Genomic DNA, 21,735 nt, shown 5'->3' with positions numbered 1-21,735 from the left:
TGGGAAAGCAGGAGGGGCAACGAGGCCTCAGCCGCTAGCCTGAGGGCCGGGAAGGGAGGGGGCGTTCTAGCGGACCCCTGGGAGGGGAGGGGGTGCTGCTTGCTGACTAGCCCACCTCTGGGCTGCGATGTCGCAGGGCTGGAGGCTGGGGCGGCTCCGGGGACTAGGGAGTAATGTGATGGGATCACTGTGGGCAACAGCAAATATAAAACGTGAGATGAACTGCTGTGTGTCTTTCTGTGGTCTGGGGTTGGGGAATGTGGCCACTGGATGGGGACCCTGGCTCAGGGGTCCCCTAGGGGAGGGCAGGCAGAGTGGCCAAATCAGACACTGTTAAGAAAGTGTACAAACTTTATTGCAGCACGCACACACACACACACACACGCACGCACACCCGTGGATAGGAAGAGCACCTGGCCACAGAGTTGACAGAAATTGGGGGAGGGGATGGCAGCTTGAAACGTGGCTTTTGCCACAGCCCCCCCACCACCACCACCTTGGCATAAGGGAGGCCTTAGATTGAGGCCCCACCTCCCAGGGTGATGGGGGACTCAGAAGGGGGTCTGGGAGAATGTGGTGGGGGAGAGGTGCTGGGGAGGCCTGAGCAGTGGGGACCCTCTGAGCAGGGTCCTGAGGGCTGCCAAGTGTCTTCAGTCCTCAGGCCCTCCTCACAGCAGCTGTCTCGGTGTCGGGTCCCTCCAAGGAGCGTCCCAGCGCAGGGCCTCCCGACGTAAGCACTTGGTCCCCCTGGCTGCACAGCGGAAGCCACTGGGACAGCAGTGATGCTTGTCCCCACAACAGGTGCCCTTGATGGTCAGAGTAGGGGGTGAGAGTTGGACGTGGCAGGACCCGGCCCAGGCCCTTACCCAGCCCCTGGGTGGGGGTTGGCACTGACCTTGCGGTAGGGGCAGCAGGCCCAGCCCCCCTGGCTGTCTGGGCAGCAGGTCTGGTTATCGTGGCAGAAGTGCCTCGCCCCACACTCCACGTTCCCCATGCCCACAGGAGGGCCGCTGGCCAGGCGGACGGCAGGGTGCACAGGGTCCACCTCCTTCTCACAGGATCGGGCCTTCACGTTGCAGGTGTAGCCAGCCGGGCAGCAGTGCTGGCGGTCCTCACAGCACACGGCCTGTGGGGGACAAAGGGGCCTGGCACACTCACCCCCACTAACGTCCCCTCCCACCTGAGACGGGGCCCCCGTCCTGACCAGGAGTGGGCAGGTGGGCACTCACGTGCGGCAACTTGCAGCAGGCCCAGGCCCCCCTCAGGCTCGGGCAGCAGGTCTGCCCCACCGGGCAGCTGGTGTGCTGGTCACAGCCCATGTCTCTGGGGTGGGACGGGGAGGCCCTGTGGGCAGGCACTTTGTCCAGTCCGGTCACCACCTGTTTCCCCCTCTTACAGTGCCTTCTGGCCACACACGTGTAGCCCTTCGGGCAGCAGTGCTGGTGGTCCGAGCAGCAGACAGCCTGGGGAGATGGCAGAAAAGGGTGGTCTAGGCAGCTACTCTGGGCCCTGAGCCCCTGCAACCCCCAACCTGACTCTCCTGCTCGGCTCCTCCAGCTGGGCATGACTGTGACTGAGCTGGGGTCCCCCGTGGGCTGGGCAGAAGGTAGAAGAGCAAGGCAACAGGAGCCTGGCCATGTGCCCAGGCCAGGACACTGCCCCCCTCCCCCAAATCATCCCCCTCCCCAGGCACCTCTGGAGCAGGACAGCAGGCCCACTCCCCAGACTTGAGTCGACAGCAGGTAGTGGAAGAAGGACAGCTGGTGACGTTATCACAGGGGACGTCCCCCTCCACGGCTCCGAGGTCCAGCAGGCTGAGGTGGGCTGGGGCTTTCTTCATCCACGGCACCTGGCGGGTCCCCTGCTCACACACACCCTTCTCTGTGTCACACCTAAACCCGGACGGGCAGCAGTGCACGTGGTCCTCACAGCACACGGCCTAGGGTGGCGGGAGAGGGGATGGTGGGCCTGGGGGGACTGGCTGGTGGCTGCCCTCTGCTCAGCCCGGGCCACTCCCAACTCCTCGGTACCTGCACAAAAGGGCAGCAGCCCCAGGCCCCGGACTGTAGGCGGCAGCAGGTGTAGTCGTCTGGGCAGCTCACCTCCATGTCGCACTTGACATCCTGCACTGTGAGACAGGTGAGGCGGTGGGTCAGCAGTGGCACTGGGGACCCTTGGGGGTGCCCTCCCTCTGCCAGCTCCACAGTGAGAACCAGATGCGGAGGACGGAGGGTACAGCTCAGGCCACCCCTGGCAGTGATCCTAAGGCGAGGCCCAGTGTGGATGGAAGGGACCGTCCCTGCTTCAGCCCCTCCATGCATGTGGCAGTCAGTCCCCACCCCCATATCTGTTCACTCCTCATGGTGTAGGTAGAATGGGGTCTGCGGTCTCCCCGGTACCTGTGTGTGCGGGCAGCTTGGTGAGGAGGTCCGTAGCGTTCTCCTTGGAGAGGCACTTACTCTGGGTCAGGTCACACACAGTGTTCTGGGGGCAGCAGTGCAGGTGGTCGGAGCAGCAAATGGCCTGGGTGAGGGCAGGGTCTTTGGGATTTCCAGTCTCCCTGGTGCAGGGAGCAGCCAGGCTGACAGCAGGCACTTCCCCAAGTCTACCACTAGGGGGTGGCATGAGTCCTGAGCAGTCAGGCTCCCAGCTGCCAGCAAGCCAGCCCCACCCCCTGGAGTCACTGCTGGGTAGGTAGGTGGGTGTCCAGGCCAGGTGACTGCGGGCACACAGTCCAGCTGACTATAGCCCCTCACTTACATTGGGCATCGGGCAGCAGCCATACTTTCCAGTGGGCAGCTTGCAGCAGGTAGAACCATCGGGGCACTGGGACTGTCCATCTGGGCATAAGATCACTGGAAGGGGAAAGAAAGGTGAGGGGCAGCCAGAGTGGAGGGGACAGTCTCTTCAGCTCTCTCCAGCTAGGAGTTAGAAAAGGTCTCTCTTCACCCCAGACTCATACCTCCTTACCTGAACTTTTAGTCTTGTGTGCAGGCATCTTCTTAGCCAGGGGGTGGGTGCCTGTGGCCGAGAGACAGCGGCCACGAGCCAGGTCACAGGACGTGCCATGAGGGCAGCAGTGTATCTTGTCTTCACAGCAAGAAGCCTGAGAAGAGATGGCCCTGACTCTGTCTTTGCTCCCTCCACCCCTTCCTCTGCCCACACTGCCTTCCCCCGCCACCCTCCATCTTCCCAAAGTTGTACCTGGGGCATGGGGCAGCATCCCCAGGAGCCATCAGGCATGGTGCAGCACGTGGAGGAGTTGGGGCACTGGAACTGTTTGTCGGGGCACTGGACGGCATCCAGGGGCTTGGTATCTGTAGACGGGATGACCCAGGACTCCGCCCAGTCAGTGACTGTCATTCCCCCCATCACTCAAGGAGCTGCTGGCACCAGTGCCTTCCAGCCCAGCTACAGGAGGATTCAGGGGCTGGCACTAGGGCTCAGGGCTCCCCCGGCTCTCTTAACTCACTCTCCCCCAGGCCAGTCCTTGTGCCAGCAATATGCCTCAGGGCAAGGGCATCCACTGACTGGGTAGGCATTAAACCAGTGCAGCTTTTGGACTTTCCTGGAGTCCAGTGGTTAAGACTTCACCTTACAATGCAGGGGCTGTGGGGTGATCCCTGGTCAGGGGGCTAAGATCCCACATGCCTCAAACCAAGCAAAACCAAAATAATATAAATCAGAAACAATATTATAACAAATTCAATAAAGATTTTAAAAACGGTCCATGTCAAAAAAAATCTTAAAAAAAACCCCAAAAAACAGTTCAACTTGGCCTGTCCTCACCCCCACAGTGCTTGGTCCTGGGCCTGGGGTCTTGCATTCTCTTCTGACCCCTACGTGCCCCTCTGTCCAGAGCAGGGTATGGAGGGGTGTTGCTTAGTACAGATGTCATACAAATGAGGGCACAAAGGCAGGAATCAAGGTCACTCTGCTGGCTGGGTCCTGGATGCTCCAGATTCTTCTGCTCCCACCTCCCTGCCCTCCACCTCCACCTCTGCCGCACCTGATCTTTGGAAGCAGGACCGCCCGTCAGCGTTGCAGTGGAAGCCCCGGGGGCAACAGTGGCGGCCATCCCCACATGACACAGCCTATGGGACACAGAAGTGCCTTGGTTACCGGGGCCCTTTTCCCTGGGAGGGTGGGAGAGTGCAGGAAAAGTGTAAATGCAGACCCAAGCTTCTCCATAGACCTAATGGCACCCTCACCTCTGGGAACGGGCAGCAGCTGGAGGTCCCCGAGACAGTGAGGATGCAGGAGTAGCCAGGAGCGCAGTGGCCATCGGCCTGGCAGGGTCGGCCCAGACGCTGGCTCAGCACAGACGGCCGCTGGTCCTGGGAAGCGAGACGAGGAGATAAATCGAAGGACCTGAGCTTGGCCCGCTCCTATAGCCAATCCAAGAGGCCGGATCCCAGGCTGCCAGCTCTTTGCCTGGGCCATAGGGCACTCACCTGAACGGGATTGCAGCAGCTGTAGGTGGCTTCATTCGGGTCCACGCAGCAGGCCACAGGGCAGAGCTGACCGTCTGGGCACTGTGTTCCAACCACCAGCCCTGTCACTAAGGCCACCCAGCTCACCAAAGTCCACATGGTCCACCTGCAAAGTGCCAAGAGGCATTTGGCAACTGGCTTAAGCCGAGGTCGCCCTTGATTCTGGGACCAGTCACTCCCCCCTGCGAAGGCCCAGGACCATCTGAGCCTCCACAACAACAGCCTGTCCGGGCAGGAAGAAAGATGCAGGGCTTGAGGCTCAGCTTCCTACGTGTGTCCTGTGCGGGGGTCACACATGCACCAGCGAGTGTACATCCATGAGCATGAATGCTGGCATGAGTACGTGTGTGAATCTGTGTCCCCAATACATGGCCTAACAGTTGAATCTCTGTGGCTGAGTGTGTGCAGATGTGGGTATGTGAGAGTCCGGAAGACCTGTGGGTTTTGTGGGCCTGAGCTGTGGGGACGTAAGCCACCTCCATGGGGGTGGGAAAGACATCAGTTGCCCTAGGAAGACAGAACTGAAGTCTCCCCTTGAAGGAAAGCCAGGGTTTCACTTCCCGAGCCAGCCCCTCCAGTTGCCTTCTTACCCAGTGCTGTGTTCACACCTGCCCTCTGCTAAGGCCTGTTGGCAGGGGAGGGGAGGTCACATGATGACATGATCAACCACGGGGTTGAGAAAGTTGTGAAAAAGGAAGTATGATGTTGACGGAGTCTGGGCTGCCTTCCCCAAAGGCCAGCCACCATGTGCCTGCTGACTGTCCCCTCCCCATCCAAAGGAGACACACAGGCTTGGTCAACCTTTGGGGCACCTGTGTTCCATGGGCCCCCAATACCACCAGGCCCTTTCTTTTTTAAAATTTTTTTAATTAAAAAAATTGTGGGGCCATGCCCATGCAGCGTGTTGGTTCTTAGTTCCCTGATCAGGGACTGAACCCATGCCCCCTACATTGGGAGCTCGGAGTCTTAACCACCAGACTGCCAGGAAAGCCCCACACCAGGCCCTTTCAGGATCTTCAAACATACCCACCACCCTTCCCCTCTACCTCTCTCTATCCTGGAGCAGAAACCCAGCTGCATGTAGAGAGCTCAACGTGTGCCCACCAGGCTGCCATCTGCATCAGCAGAAGGAAGCAAGCCTCATTCTCTGAAGGGGAGTGGCCTTTCACTTCCTGAACAACTCTTCCCCCAAGCTCAGCCAGCCCTGCTAGTTCAATGGGGCAGGCCCAGGAGATCTTACCCTGTCTAGAAGGGCCAAAACAGTCATGTATGCTGAACCTTTTAGAAGCCAGTGACAACATTCTATGTATTTTCTTTTCTTTTTCTGTAACAACCATCCAAAGTGAGGCTCAGAGATAGGAAGTAACCCGCCCATGTCATATATCAAGACATAGAGATGACAGGCTCTGATGGCTCCAGAGTATATTGCACCTGGGTTCACAAGTGGTACCATGGACAGTGCATGGGAATGGACCCCCTCAAACCCAAGGAGGATAGAGGCCTGGTGTCCAAGCAGAGAAGAGGGATAGAAATGTTTCTCTGGGCAAGTGGACTGGACCCAGACAGAAATGTGGGGGTACAGGGGCTGTCTGGATACTGCACATGAGTGCTAGAAGGAAGGCCTCAGAAGTTGCTTCCTGTCTTTAGGCCTCAGTTCTCAGTGTGGACACTGCACACTTTGTGTGGCAGGGAATAGCACACACAGGGTCACTCACATCCTCTTTCCCTCACCTGGCTTTCCTCACTGCCCTCTCTCCAACTCAAAGACCATCCCCAGGAGCTTATCTCCTGTACAGGTGAGGCTGAAGAAGACTGGTCCTGGACCTTGGCCCCTTTCACTCTCTTCCCCAATGCCTACAGCTCCCTGGAAAGGGAGCTGGCCGCCCTGCTTTTTAGGAGTCCAACCATAACCCTCTGCAGGCTCGCTGGGCTGCCCTGGCCAGAAGGAATGCCTGTCTGCACACATCTCTGACTACTCAGCACCCTAGTGATTCATTTAGGTACATCCTTCTTCCTGGGTATCCTGAGGTTCGGAATAGTGTACACTTCTACTGAATACACATGTACGCACACGCGCAAAAACACACACTCCGGACTAGAATGGGGAAGAGGGAACCCAATTCATCTCAGTAGGGTTCCAAGTGGTGACCTCTCACCCCCACCCGACACTGCCACTACAGAGAGGGAGGACAGGAGCCTCTTCAAGCCCCCAGCTCCGTCATCTTCCACTAGGTGGCAGCCCCCCACTTCGAGTGCCAGGAGAAAGATTTCCCAAAAGGTGAGCCAACCCAACAGCGGAGAGAGCAGGAAAAAGTGGCCGGGGGAGGCGGAAGTTAGCCCCACGAGAGGAAGTTAGAGAGAGTCAGACACGACCCAGGGGTTCAATCACCACTCCCGAGTCCCTGCTGTCTTTGAGGAGGCCAGGGTCTCAAGCCCCACTCCCAGCCCTCTGAGCTCCGGGGCCGGGGCGGGCGCCTCGCTTGCTGCCAGCCGCAGCGGGGACTGCCCACCAGCACCACTACCAGCACCTGCCGACGGGGGCGGAGTCGACTCAAGAACAGAGTGATCTCTGCTTTGGGAGAAGGGGCTGCAGCTTCCAGGGGTGCTCGAGAGAGAGAGAGCCCCTTCTAATGGGGGTCACTGCAATTACTGTTTACTCCCACCACCCGTAAAACTCCCTCCAATGCATCGGAGTTTCTATAAGGGAATCTTTTTTTGTATCCCCGCTGAAACTCCAGAGGAGCCCCATCTCCCATGTCCTCCAGGCTGGGCCCCTGGGAAGGAGCAAGCGAAGTCCACCCTCCTTACCTGCGTCGGGGTCCGCGATCGCTGGGTAGCAGCGGTCAGGCAGCTCATCCACTTGGGCCACTCGGCTCGATGGCCCACCCACCTCAATTTCCATTGGTCAGGTGTCCGGAATGTCGCACTCCCATTGGCTACTGGTCGACGTAAAGGCGGGGCCAACCTGGAATCCTGTGTTTCTTTTCCTACTCAATTCACTCCCCTCCCTCCTTCCTCTCTCTCCCCAACCCCCCATTTCTAGGGATCATGTGATTGGAGAATCATGTGACGCCCTGGGCCGGCTCAGCCTGCTTGCGGGTGCCCGCTGCCTTCTGTTAACCCATCCCGAGAGTCAGCTCCTTTTCGGGGACATTGAGAGCCAAGAGATCTGTCCCGTAATGGATGCGTTCAAGAGCGTTTAAGGGGTGTCTCTTGGATTTAGAACATTTGTGCATCCTGTCTCTATTCTGTTCATCCCATGCAGATTTAATGCTCAGCAGCCAGGCCCCAAAGAGGACTGAAGGAGAGTTGTGAGGGCAAGGATAAACAGACCTCAGGCCCTTTCCTCAAGGTGCTCACAGCAGGGGATGGGGAGGGGGTTGGAGACTCTTGTTCCAGGTGCTCCAGGTGTGTGTAGAGAAAAGGTAGTAGGTTAGATCTGAGCAGGAAAAAAGTGCCACCTTGGGGGCACTTTTTGAAGCTGAGTCTGGGAGGATTATAAGTGGCAAGTGGAGAGGGGTTGGAGAAGGGGCTAGACCGGCGGGTATTGGGAAAAGCATTAGAAAACCAGATGGAAGGGCAGCCTTGGGCAGGGATTGAATGCCAGGTTCAGTGGAGTGGACTTGTGGAGTTGCTGGGTGTGTGGCACCAGCCTGGGCTGACTGTGGGTGTGGGTGCATACCGGAAGTAGCTCCTTAGTTTCAGCCAAGCCCTACCTTTCAGGAACTGACTTGTTGATGTGTGTGTGTGCGCGCGCGCGCGCGTGTGTACTCAGTCGTATCCGACTCTGCGACCCCATAAACTATATAGCCCACAAGTCTCCTCTGTCCATGGAATTTTCCAGGCAAGAATATAGAAGTGGATTGCCATTCCCTTCTCCAGGAATGAAACCGCAGTCTCCTGCATCTCCTGCATTGCAAGCAGATTCTTTACCACTGAGCCACCAGGGAAGCCCCAAAGTGAAAGTGTTAGTCGCTCAGTTGTGTCCGACTTTTTGCGACCCCATGGACTGTAGCTTTCTAGGCTCTTCTGTCCATGTAATTCTCCAGGAAAAAATACTGGAGTGGGTAGGGGATCCTTCTCTAGGGGATCTTCTCAACTCAGGGATCAAACCCATGTCTTGCACATTGCAGGCAGATTCTTTACCATCTTAGCCATCAGGGAAGCCAGTGAGGGAGAGAAAATAAACCACACAGAACAGATTCACCAGTAGCAGGAGCTAGAGTGCTCGGTGCCCTTTATGGGGCCTGGCCCAGGCAGAGATGGGTGATGGGAGATGTACCAGGAGATACTAGAGGAAGCCTGATGCCGTAACTTGGAGGAAGGGCAGTGTTTGGTTGCCAAGTGGATGGGAAGCACTGTAGGTTAAGCAGAGAGCTTGGGGTGCGGGTGAGACTGGGGTTGGGAACAAACAGGCAAACTCAGGGGTGGTGGGAGTCTGTATAGGGAAGAAGTGGCAGAGTTGAGGAACTGTGTAGCAGCGGTGCTCAGCCTGGGCCTGCAGAGGGTCCAAAAGGTGGATAAGGCTCCTGCTGAGAATCAGGACTATTCTGTATACTGGTGACTGTATGCTTATTCTCATATATCCATATGCTTCTATGGACACAGCAAGCACAGATACACAAATACCATGCAATGTTTGGCAAATCAATACATGAACCTATAATCATGACTACACGGAACCAGAAAAAAAATACACAAAGAGGAAAAAAAAACAACACCTAGAATGACTGAAACAAATATCACAAAATCCATAATAGAGTGATTTGCCCACTGGGGATATTAGGCAGTGTTTGGAGACATTCTAAATTGTCACAGTTGCGGAGAGATGCTACTGGCATCTAGTGGGCAGGACACAGGGATGTTCTGAACAGCCTACAGTGCACAGGATGGCCCCCACAACAAGGACTGAAAGTGTTAGTTGCTCAGCTGTGTCCGACTCTTTGTGATCCCATGGACTGTAGCCCCCCAGGCTCCTCTGTCCATGGGATTTTCCAGGCAAGAATACTGGAGTGAGTTGCTATGCCCTTCTCCAGTGGATCTTCCAGCCCAGGGATCGAACCCAGGTCTCCTGCATTGCAGGCAGATTCTTTACCATCTAAGCCACCAGGGAAGAACAACAAAGATTATTCTGCCCAAAATGTCAGGTGTGCTGAGGCTAAGAAACCCTCTCTGAAGGATCATAAATGTTCTCCATGAAAGCACTAGTGTCCCTCATGCAGTGCCTCTTTTATTTTATATACTTTTAATAAATGCTGTCACCTGACTTCCCAGCATCGGTAGATTACCAAAAGATCAGGGGATTTATGCGTTGAAGTTTTTTAGAAGCAGTCACTTGCAGTTCAGCAAGGATTAAAAGCATTCAATAGGAAAAAGTACAAAAAGCAGCCTGAAGAACTTAGAAGCCAAATGTCCTGGGGACATTGAGTTTAGGGACAAACAGTCCTGGTCAACTCAATGGATCTTATGCCGCTCTTAAAGAATGGTAATTAACAGTTAAGGTACGAGCCTGAGCAGTTAGGAGAGTTTTAATCATATGCAGTTACTTTGATTACTGTGGCAAAGAAACATAAGATATTTACTTAAAGTATCTTTACTAAAGGTCTTGTCAAAATGGATGCAGCGAACCTCCACGTCAGTGGAGAGGGTACAGTTCCCCCAAAGACTGAAAAAAAATCTCTCCCACATTCCTCAACAAACACGCATGTCCTTAAACCTCCCAAGTCAGGAATCTCTCTCCCTCTGCTTTTTGCTTTTAAGGAGGAAGCGTCATTTTGTGAACAGGGTAGACTGAGAAGAAGCAAAAATTTCCAGGGTCACAGAAAGATTTGATATCAAAAGGTCCATCCCTTTTTGCCCTATTCCCTGACTCCTCCCAGGCTCCTTTGGTCAGGCCTTTTGATTTTTTATTTTGATAGAATCAACTGGCTGTAAATATGAGGAATGGACTCTAGACAATCAGTTCTATTGTATTGAGGTATAGGTCCATCCTTAAGGTCAGTATTACACTGTCTTAATTGCTATAGCTTTGTAGCAAATTTTGAAATGAGGAGAAGTCGGAGTCCTCTAACTTCTTTTTCAAGATTATCTTGGCTATTCTAAGCCTCCTGAATTTCTGTGTGAAATTTAGAATTTGTTTCTGCAAAGACAGCTGAGACTTTGACAGAGAATACACTGTATTTGGGGTATATTACCATCTTAACAATATTAAGTTATTAAGTCTTCCTGCCCATGAACATGAGATGTCTTTTGACTTATTTATCAGTTTCTTTCTGACAATTGCCAAGTATTCCACACTATAGGTGTTACATGTTTATTTAACTAGTCTCTCTTTTTTAAGTTTTTTTGGCCACGCCATGTGGCTTGTGGGAACTTAGTTTCCCAATCAGGGATCAAACCCATGCTCCCTGCAATGGAAACACAGAGTCTTAACCATTGGACTACCAAGGAATTCCCTTAAACAGTGTCACTGTGGACTTTTATGTGTTTCCAATTTTTGCGGTTACAAATTATTATACAACGAATATTTCTGAACATGGGTCTGAGTACACATATGGGGGTTAAATTCCTAAAACTAACATTTTTAGGAATGTTAACTTGTTAACGTTGCTGGCTACCTGAATATGCACATTTGAAATGTTTATGCCTAATTGCCTCAACATTTTCCGGTGTACACTCCTAGGCTCAGTATTTGGGGGAACTTTTTCCCCATATACTCGCTAACATTGGATGTGCGTGTGTGGGGTGCTAAGTCACTTCAGTCATGTTCTTCTCTTTGCGAGCCTATGGACTGTAGCCTGCTAGGCTCCTCTGTTGATGGGATTCTGAGGCAAGAATACGGGAGTAGGTTGCCATCCCCTACTTCAGGGCATCTTCCTGACCCAGGAAATCAAAAAAATTTTTGCCAATCTAGTGACGGAGGATATTTCATGGTTGTTTTATCTGCATCTCCTTGATCTCTAGGGAAGCTGAGCATTTTTATATATGTTTATTCTGCACGTGTATTTCTTCTGTGAAATGCCTGTTCTTATCCATGTTAGTCAGGGTTCTCCAAAGAAACAGAACCAGTTGATGTGTGTATAGAAAAAGATTTATTAAAAGGAACTGGCTCACATGGTTCAGGAAGCTAGTGAGTCCAGAATCCACAGTGTGAACCAGCAGACTGGAGATTCAGAAGAGCCGATGGAGCAGAGGAAGGCTGAAGACAGTTGCTGGAGAAATTCCTCTTACCAGGAGGGGCCAGTCTTTTTGTTCAATTCAGGCCTTTACCTGATTGGATGAGACCCACCCACATTATGGAGGGCAATTTGCTAAAGCCAAAATACAGTGATTTAGATGTTGAAGTGAAAGTGAAAATCACTCAGTCGCATCAACTTTTTATGACCCCTTGAACTATACAGTCCATGAAATTCTCCAGGCCAGAATATGGGAGTGGGTAGCCTTTCCCTTCTCCAGGGGATCTGCCCAACCCAGGGATCGAACCCAGGTCTCCCACATTGCAGGCAGATTCTTTACCCACAGAGCCACAAGGGAAGCCCGATTTAGATGTTAATCTCATCCGAAACACCTGCCATGTTGACACACAAAACTAGTCATCACACGATGGATTCACAAATACGGAGAACAACCGAGTGGTCATCAGTGGGGAGAGGAAAAGGGAAAGGACAATATAGGGGATTAAGAGGTGCAAACATAAAATAATCTACAAGGACATAATGTACAACACAGAAGATATAGCTAATATTTTAAAAAAATACTTTATTTATTTTGGGCTGTGCTAAGTCTGCAGGTTACAGAGATCAGAGACTATTCTCTAGTTACAGTACACAGGCTTCTCATTATGGCGGCTTCTCTTCTTGTGGAGCAAGGCTCTTGGGCACACGGGCTTCAGTGGTTGCAGCTCGTGAGCTTTGTAGTTGCGGCTCCAGGGCCCCAGAGCAGAGACTCAGTAGTTGTGGTGCCCAGGCTTAGTTGCTCCGCCGCATGTGGGATCTTCCCAGTTCAGGGATCAAACTCGTGTCCGAATTTGATCAAGCTCATGTCAAATCCACATTGGTAGGCAGGTTCTATACCACTGAGCCACCAGGAAGGCCCCCGAATATTTCATAATAACTGTAAATGAAGTATAACCTTCCAAAACTGTGAATCACTACATTGTATACCTGAGCGCCAAAGAATTGATGCTTTTGAACTGTGGTGTTGGAGAAGACTCTTGCGAGTCCCTTGGACTGCAAGGAGATCCAACCAGTCCATCCTAAAGGAGACTAGTTCTGGGTGTTCATTGGAAGGACTGATGCTGAGGCTGAAACTCCAATATTTTGGCCACCTCATGCGAAGAGCTGACTCATTGGAAAAGACCCTGATGCTGGGAGGGACTGGGGGCAGGAGGAGAACGGGACGACAGAGGATGAGATGACTGGATGGCATCACCGACTGGATGGACGTGAGTTTGAGTGAACTCCGGGAGTTGGTGACAGACAGGGAGGCCTGGCGTGCTGCGATTCATGGGGTCGCAAAGAGTCGGACATGACTGAGCGACTGAACTGAACTGATACCTGTAACTTACATGATATTGTACATCAACTGTAGTTCAATAATAAATAAACTAACCATCACATTATCCTTTGTTCGTTTTTCTCCCATGTTTCTCTTTTGCTCACTGAACTGCGGGAGTTTCGTTTATAATCTGGATGTTATATGCGTTGCACACATCTCTTCCCAGTCTGTCATTTGTCTTTTATCTTTGTTTTTGGTGTCTTTTGTGGTCAGAAGTCGTGTTGTTATGTCATCTGAAATCTAGCAATCGATCTTTTCCTTTGTGGCTTCTCCCTCCCCACCACCCCCTACTTGCTTAAGAAGTTAGAAATATGTTCTTCCTGCTGTAGTCCCACCTCGAATGCCAGCACTGCCCTTGACTGAGGCACCACAGGGACAGGAGATCCCTGTGATCAGACACAAAGAAAAGCCTGGATGTGACTCTGGCTAAGAAGTCCCTCCGGCTCAGCCCCAAGGCTGCTTTCAGAAGTGGTGGTCTGGATACAGGGTCGGACAGCATCCCTTTCTCTCCCTCCTTTTGCTACTCTCAGCCTGTCTCCAATTCTGCCCATCACCCCTTCAGGATTTTCTTCATTCAGACTTCCAGTTCTGCCCCACAGCTGCCCCAGAGCAGGGGCCTTTCCCCGCAGGATTGTTTTTTTATTTAATTTATTAATCTTTGGCTGTGCTGAGTCTTTGTTACTTCTCAGACGTTTCTCTAGTTGTGGTAGCCGGGGCTAGTCTTTAGTTGTCATCTGTAGGTTCCTCATTACAGTGGCTTCTCTTATTGCAGAATATGCGCTCTAGGGCATGCAGGCTTGAGTAGTTATGGCTCCCGGGCTCCAGGGCACAGGCTCCATAGCTGTGGTGCACTGTTGTAATTGCTCAAGCCATGTGGGATATTCCCAGATCAGGGATCAAACCTGCGTCTCCTGCGTTAGCAAGCAGGTTCTTTACCACTGAGCCACCAGGGAAGCCCCCCACCAAGATCTTGAGTTGTGCAATAAAACATCAGATGCCTTGTTAAATTTGAATTCCAGATTAAAGACACACTTTTTAAGCATAAGTATGTCCCATGCAATATTTGACATGTGTGTGTGTTAGCTGCTCAGTCATGTCTGACTCTTTGCAAGACCACGGACTGTAGCTCACCAGGCTCCTCTACCCATGGGATTCCCAGGCAAGAATACTGGAATGGGTTGCCATTCCCTTCTGCAGGGGATCTTCCTGACCCAGGGATTGAACCCAGGTCTCCCACATTACTGGCAGATTCTTTACCATCTGAGCCATCAGGGAAGCCTTATTCGACACATACTTACGCTTAAAAATTATTCCTTGGGAGTTCTCTGGGTTCAATCCTTGGTCAGGTAGCTGAGATCCCACAAGTTGTGTGGGGCTGTGGCTAAAAAACATTTTATCCCTTGTGTTCCTGAAATGCAGATTTGACTGGGCATCTTGTATTTTTATTTCCTAAATCTGGCAGCCCTGAACAGTGAGGCCTGGGTAAGGGCATAGAAATGGCCTCTGTCTCACACACACCTACTCCTTCCTTCCCTTTCCTGCCTGAGTCACCTTAGGGTGAGCAATTGTTGCCCAGTTCCTGTGGCGCCAGCCCTCATCATGGGGCACCTGACTGGTGTCTGTAGCGCTCAGCTTGGCCCTCCAGCCTAGCTGGGTAGGTGTGGGGGAGGGGAGGCAGGAACTGGCCAGCACCCAGGCCCAAGTCTGTGGCGGGATAGTTGGCAATAGAGGCGCCAGATCTGGACTCCTGCCCGAGCAGAGGCCCTGAACTTGCCCAGTGCCAGTGGGCAGGGCACTTCCCTTGTTGTTTTTTAATCCATGACTATTTTTTAACAAAGTATAACATGCAAATAAATTATAGTCAAGTTATAACACAAAGCAGCACTCTTTTTTTGGCTGTGCCGCACACCTGCAGGATCTTAGTTCCCCGACCCAGGCTCCCTGCAGTGGAAGCTCAGAGTCCTAACCACTAGACCACCAGGGAAGGCCCCACACGAAACAGCATTGCTATCCTCTCTTTTCCCACCCCAGACTTCCACTTTCAAATCCTCTAACAGTTGCTTCTGTGACTTTCCCCTGTGTGCTTGTATATGAGTTCTTAATTTTTCTTTGGCCTCTATGTGCTCATCTGGGCAGTGAGTGAGCATTGCCCTGCCCTCTGTCAGTTAGGAGATTCAGAGTCTACACAGGGTGGTGGCTTCTCCACCTGGCCCCGGGGTGGGGTGGAGGGGTAGGACCACCCCTCTGTGCAGGCAGGCTGATACTGGACGGTACCTTTAAATCCAGCTCTCGGGACACAGGATGCAGGGTAGGGATACAGAGGGAGAGAAGGGAAGGAAGCAGGAAAGGAAGGCAGCTATGGGAAGTCGATTACTTGGCTTTGCAGAGGCCCTGGATGGAGGGAGCTTCAGGGATCCTCTGGCCCAGGGTTCACAGCTCGAGCGCCTGTCACTCAAGGAGCTTCAGCAGCAGCAGAGGGCTGAGGTGCAGGTCTGAGAGCCCCTCATCTCACCAGACACCCTTTTGATGCAATGAAGAACCAGTGAGGACATTCTCTTCTAGTCCCATTTCCTCTTATAAGCTGTGTGACTTGGCTTAACCTCTCTGCCTCAGCATCATGGTCTGTACATTGAGGACATCGACCACTTCCCTCCCGATGAGGTATTGTCCGAGGAGCCCTCAGCGTGGGGCCTGAGCCATGAATATGCTCAGTTCACGAAGCTGCCACTGTAACGGAGATAATTCCCCTTGGACCCTCTCAGGCCCCGCTCCCCCGCAACACACACACACCTTAGCATGGGCAGCTGCCCACCCATCCTTCAGCCCACCTCACCCTCTCCTTCCATGTATCTTTCTTCCCAGAAATTCAGCTGGATCCCCCACATGCCTGGCTGCACCCCATGGCATCCTCTTGGTCCAGGGTCCAGGACCCTGTCCAATAGGGGCTCTTTGCACCTTGTCCATTTCAGACTCCTGAGAAGGGCATCCCTCAGGCTGAAACCATCAGGATCTCTCAGCCAGACCAGGATGGAGAGGGCAGAGGAAGTATCAGCCCCTCAGGAACGGGGTCCGGACAGAGAGACACAGGGTAGGGTGAGCTGGGCTGACTTCTCACATCAGGACGTGGAGTCAGCACCCAGCTTCTGAGGGAGAGGAGGGCACCTTCCCAGGTAAAGTTTGTTTCTAACGTGCTGAGAGCAGGGGGGTGACCTGGAGAAGAACTTCCTGGTTGAGGCAAGGACTGACCTCTGCGACTCTCCAAGAAGCCAGAGTGGTGTCCGGGAGAGGCAGGTGCCCGGGGCCAGAGATGGGAATTAGCTTTTTCGGGAAACCTGGGCGGTGGCCTGGGATTGGGACAGCAGGACCTCATCTTTGCCTGTTGATCTCAAGTTCCAGCTCAGCCTCTTGCCAGCTGGGTGACTTTGGCTTATTTCTTTGACCCCAAATGCCTTCATCTATCAAATGGAGTAATTGTAATTACCTGCCAGGGCTTCGAGAGAATGGAACGTGCTCACAGACGTATGAAAATTGCCAAGCACACAGTCGTCCTTTATAAGCTGTCATCTCCTTCTCCACAACTCCTGTGCTTGAGAGAATTCTGATTAAAGCACATTTATTCAGGACTAAAATTTGTTTTCCAAATAAAATGTACAAAATCACAGAACTCCCTGGCGGTCCAGTGGTTAGGACTCCATGCTTTTACTGCTGAGGGCCCAGGTTCGATCCCTGGTCAGGGAACTATGATCCCATCAGCTGCTCAGCATGACCCAAACAAGAAACAAACAAAAATTACAAAATCAACAATGTAAAAATCTGACGCCACTCAAGTGAAAAAGAAAACATCCAGCCAAACCTAAGACAGAGGCTAAGGTTCCACCAAACCCTTCCGAAGCTCCTTCAGGGTGACTGCCCTGCACCCACATCTAAGGACACCCCACCCCTCCCCTGGAAGGCTTGGGAAAGGCTGGGCAACAATGGTGGTCTGGCCAGAGTTATGCCTCCCTGTGGGTACAGGGAGAAACTTTCCCCACCTGGTGCCTTTTTCTGAACTTGAGAATGCCCTGGGGGCAGCTGTGGCCCTGAGTGGTTGCTTCACTGCCTGTGGACTCCCAGACTTGGCGCCTAGCTGTTGTCAAGGGGGGCAGGTGGACAGGTTGGGTCACAGAAGTGAAAGGACAACTTGTGGGCACAGCTGACTCATTGACAATTAGGGCTGGGATGTTCATGAACTTGGGTGGGGGGAGTGGAGGGAAGAATCAAGACCACGTTTTGCCTGGCTCATGTCTGCCACATCACTGAGTCCTTCTAACAACACCGCAGAGTGTTAGCTCCATCTCACGGATGTATGAGACACTAGGGTCTTGTCCAGGGTCAGCCAGCTGCTGAGCAGTGGTGACAGTATCCGAGTTCAAGCTGATCAGGCCTCAGAGCTTTGCCTGCATCTCCAGGCTCTCCTGGATGCTGACGCCAGTTCAACCAGGTCCTTCCCCCCACCCCAAGCCCTTCCAGCCCACCTGAGTTCTCTGTCCCTTCTCCAGGCAGTCCCCCTACGCGTCAGGAGACACCCGCTCTGAGTCACTTGGACAGGCCACTTCACTCCTCTGAGATTGTTTCCTCATCTGTAAGACGGGTACACAGTAACCCCCACATGCTCTCTTACACAGTCATGAGAGGCTCACATGGGATGACGGATGTAAAGAAACCTTGTAAAGTAGCGCATTAAATGGGAGGAGGAATTCTTTTTAGGACATCAAAGAGGTTCCTCTTGTTAATCTAATGATCTGCCTCTGAAGCATAGGGCCAGGGCTTCAGTAAGGAAAACTGCCTTCCCCAGAAAACTCAGAGAAGTCAGGTCAGTTTCATGTCCAGGAGCCCGAGGAGGAACAGAGAGAGGAGGCAGGACAGGAGGGAACTCCCCCCTCCTCAACCCAGGTCACCCTTTCCGGGTCACAAACCTCCTTCACAAGCCTCATCTGTCATCTTAAACCTCTCAGCAGTCCTGAAAGGGAAGTAGGGCTGAGAGAATTATTGTTTCCATTTCAAAAATGACGAAAATGAAGCCCAGAAAAGAGACAAATTTCCCCAACAAGTTAGCAGAGAAATCTGTGCTCACATACACATCAGAGGACATGATAATTCAATTTCTTATGTTAGGATGGTCACTGGTATACTGGATTTCCTGTTTTTAAAAAGTAGTTCTGGCTAATGTTTATGGAGACTCAGGTTGTGTAAGGTTCCATACTGAGCTCTCCTTTAATCTTTAACACAGCCTTGTGAGGGAGGTACAGTTATCATTCTCATCTTACGATGAAAGGAGAAAGACTCAGAGAGGTTAAGCAACTTTCCTGGGGCTCTGTAGTTGGGAGGGGGTGAAACCAGAAACTGGACCCAGGTCTGGTCTGGAGCCTATGTTTGTAACCATCATAGTTGTTCTTTCAGTGTAAGTTACTATGACATCTGAGCCGTCATCTGAGCACTCCCCCTCAACCCAGCCTGCCCTGCTCTCCCTTGGCCTTCACCATGGGTTAATCTCCATCGATGTTCCCTGACCCCTACTTCTCCCTTTTTCTAGGCTAACTCAGGGCCTCTCCATCACATGACGTGTTTCAGTGCTTTCACTAAATTGCAGATGTCCTCCAGGTCTGCAGTTGTCTTATTTACTTGTTTGTGTGTGTCTCCTGTATTAGAAGTATTAGCAGGGACCCCAAATGGCTTGTTCCCTGCTATATCCCAGGGCTTACAACAGTACACTCAAACTTTCTTTTTTTTTTTTTCATGGCACTCTGAGCTATATGGGATCTTGGTTCCCCAATCAGGAATCAAACCAACACTCCCTGCCTTGGAAGTGTGGAATGTTAAACACTGGGAAGTCCCAAATATTTTTAAAGAGAGAAAAAGACAAACACCAAAAAAAATCAAAGAGAGAGAAGGGGAGAGAGAGGAACACAGGTCAGGCCTTTGGTCTGGGCCCAGCTGGGACAGCACTTCCTCTGTTTGGGTTGATGAGACATGGGCTCAGCCCTGCACCATGGCCACCCTATTCTGGGGGCTGACATATTCCTGGCAGACTCGGTCACAGTGAGAAGCAGAGCCTGCAGCTCCCAGGAGGCAATGACACTACATGGGACTACTGGTGCTTGGTTAGCTCCTGGTCCTTTCTGAGGTTCTCAGCAGAGTCAGATCCGAAGTCTTCTTCTGGTAATAGTTTTATATCTCCTGCAATACATTTTCAGAAGTGAAATGTACAGATAGTATATTTCCTATTCACATTAAAAAAATCTGTATGAAATGCAAACTGTAATAGAGAGGAAAAATAAAAGAAAGTAATTTAGAATAAAATATTATGTATTTTCTGTGCGTGAAAGCTCAGGCTTGACTCCATGTAAGAAAAGAAATTTGTAGATGCCCATGAATCTCTGGTGATGGAGAACCAGAAATGGAGACTGGGCTGGAGTATTGTGTCAGCTTCTCAGCTCACACCGGCCAGGTGGCCAACAGACCAGAAATTCTGAACGGTCAGTGATCGTCGGTAAAGTTCTAACGGAGACAAAGACGTGTCTTCCTGAAGACTGCATGATTGTTTTATTCCTGGGAAATTCAACATATTATAAAATCATTTAAGAAGATGTGGGTGAGGTGGCGCTAATGGTAAAGAACCCGCCTGCCAATGAAGGTTAGACGTAAGACACACCAATTCGATCCCTGGGTCTGGAAGGTCTCCTGGAGAAGGGAATGGCAATCAACTCCAGTATTCTTGCCTGGAGAATCCCATGGACAGAGGAGCCTGGTGGGCTACAGTTCATAGGTTTGCATGGAGTTGGACACAACTGAAGCGACTTAGCACTTCATGGCACGGGTGAAATAGAGCTGGCTTCCAGGTCAGATGATTACCAACAGATTTTTCGAATCCACAGAGGTGAAACCCGCGGATACAAAGGGCCGGCTGTATTCACTCTCCTAGGCCATTTTATATAAGGAATTTGACCATCCCTGGATTTTGGTATCTGCAGGGGCTCTTGGGACCAGTCCTCCATGAACACAGAGGGAAGAATGTATGCGGTTGTCCAGAAAGACCGAGGAAAGCTGAGAGGTGTATGGGGATAAATTCTTGTTATGTCAGTCAGTCCTATTCTTTACAGGACATTGAGCATCCCTGCCCCGCGCTCTATCAAAATGCCAGGGCTTCGGGAACTTGTGAAAACCAGAGACGGCCCCTTAAATTCCCCAAACTTCCCCTAGGGGGCGGTAGAGCTCCGATCGAGAACAACTGCCCGCTTTTCAATTTAACACCTTTGAGGTTGTTTTACACTCGGAGGTGAGTATCAGCATCCCTTTCAGGGTGGTGTTTGTTATACGGGGATATTGTCAGGCAGTCCCCTTCCACGGCTTTCTGCCTTTACACACAGGGCTACGATGAAGGAAACTTGCTGGGAACAGCAGCAAGCCAATCAGCAGAGGAATGCTCACAAGTGGCCTGGCTGAGTCCATGGGATTCTCCAGGCAAGAATACTTGAGTGGATTGCCATTCCCCTCTCCAGAGGATCTTCCTCATCTTCTAACCTGAATTGGCAGGCGGATTCTTGACTTTAGCACCAGGCTTGGGTATGTGGAATTTTGATAGTTATGGCTCAAAACTGCCCTCCTCCAAGGTAGATTAATCCACATTCCTCCAGCAGAGTACAAAGAGCCTGTCCGAGTTCCCGGCAGGATGGGGGAAGGCAATTCTACAGAGTCTTAGCCAGGACTATTCCCCTCTAGAGGCCACCCCCTCAGACCACACCCAGGGCCCCCTATTCAGGCCAGGGAGGTCTGGGGTGGGGGTCAGATAGAGGACTCTCTGCAGGTGGGCTGATTCTAGCTATTACATTTATTTCTTATTTTTTTTTAACCTTCAAAAAATGAAAGACAGTTTTGTTGTATGTTTTTTGTTTTTTCTTACGCACAGTTCCACGAACAGGGATTGAACCCAAGCCCTCCACAGTGAAAGCGGAGTCCTAACCTCTGGGCCTCCAGGGAATTTCCAGCTTCGTTGCCTTCTGATTCTGTACATGTGTGCTAAGTCCCTTCAGTCACGTCTGACTCTTTGCGACGCTATGGACTGCAGCCTGCCAGGCTCCTCTGTCCATGGGATTCTTCAGGCAAGAGAACTGGAATTGGCTGCCATTTCCTTCTCCAGGGGATCTTCCCAACCCAGATCGAACCGAGGTCTCTTATGTTTACCTGCATTGGCAGGTGGGTTCTTTACCACTAGCACTATATGTATATATATACACACACACACACACACACACATATATATATATATATATATATATACACACACACACATATACCATACATATATATTTCAGAGGGAGAAATCCTTTTCCCCACCAGCTTTTAATTTTGAAACCTTTTAAAACTTCAGAAAAATTTTGAGAACGGTACAGTGAGCAGCATATACCCTTTGCTTTGATCCACAGTTGTTCACATTTTGTTGCTGCTGCTCCTAAGTCACTTCAGTCATGTCAGACTCTTCGAGACCCCATGGACTGCAGCCTACCAGGCTCCTCCGTCCATGGGATTTTCCAGGCAAGAGTACTGGAGTGGGGTGCCATTGGCTTCTCCTCACTTTCTGCTACATTGGCCTTATTTCTTTCTTTTTGCTGAATCATTTGAGACTAAGTTGCAGATACTCACCCCTCAG

At 51.6% G+C, this 21,735-nt stretch overlaps 1 protein-coding gene across 1 annotated transcript; it reads right to left on the bottom strand.

Moving 5' to 3' along the window:
- Positions 1–337: 337 nt before the first annotated feature.
- On the bottom strand, positions 338–7,458 carry GRN (granulin precursor). Its single transcript, XM_005907691.3, has 13 exons — positions 7,302–7,458; positions 4,455–4,599; positions 4,212–4,337; positions 4,010–4,094; positions 3,205–3,317; positions 2,971–3,106; positions 2,761–2,855; positions 2,400–2,523; positions 2,031–2,128; positions 1,694–1,939; positions 1,230–1,463; positions 896–1,126; positions 338–806 (listed from the first exon to the last, which is right to left on the bottom strand). The coding sequence occupies exons 2-13, from the start codon at positions 4,590–4,592 to the stop codon at positions 669–671; spliced, it is 1,764 nt and encodes a 587-aa protein (XP_005907753.1). The 5' UTR covers positions 4,593–4,599; positions 7,302–7,458; the 3' UTR covers positions 338–668.
- Positions 7,459–21,735: the final 14,277 nt, after the last annotated feature.

This window comes from Bos mutus, chromosome 19, assembly GCF_027580195.1.
Source record: "Bos mutus isolate GX-2022 chromosome 19, NWIPB_WYAK_1.1, whole genome shotgun sequence".
Classification (NCBI taxonomy): domain Eukaryota; kingdom Metazoa; phylum Chordata; class Mammalia; order Artiodactyla; family Bovidae; genus Bos; species Bos mutus.
Note: the sequence above shows the minus strand (reverse complement) of the source record. Positions and strands in the feature narration are given on the sequence as shown.

Bases quoted from the DNA above. Each gene is read 5' to 3' on its own strand.
- GRN (XM_005907691.3), bottom strand. From the start codon at position 4,592: ATGTGGACTTTGGTGAGCTGGGTGGCCTTAGTGACAGGGCTGGTGGTT. The intron at 3,107-3,204 runs GTACAACTTTGG...ATCTCTTCTCAG, and splicing joins GATGCTGCCCCATGCCCCAG to GCTTCTTGCTGTGAAGACAA. The intron at 1,127-1,229 runs GTGAGTGCCCAC...TGTCCCCCACAG, and splicing joins CCTGCTGCAAGTTGCCGCAC to GCCGTGTGCTGTGAGGACCG.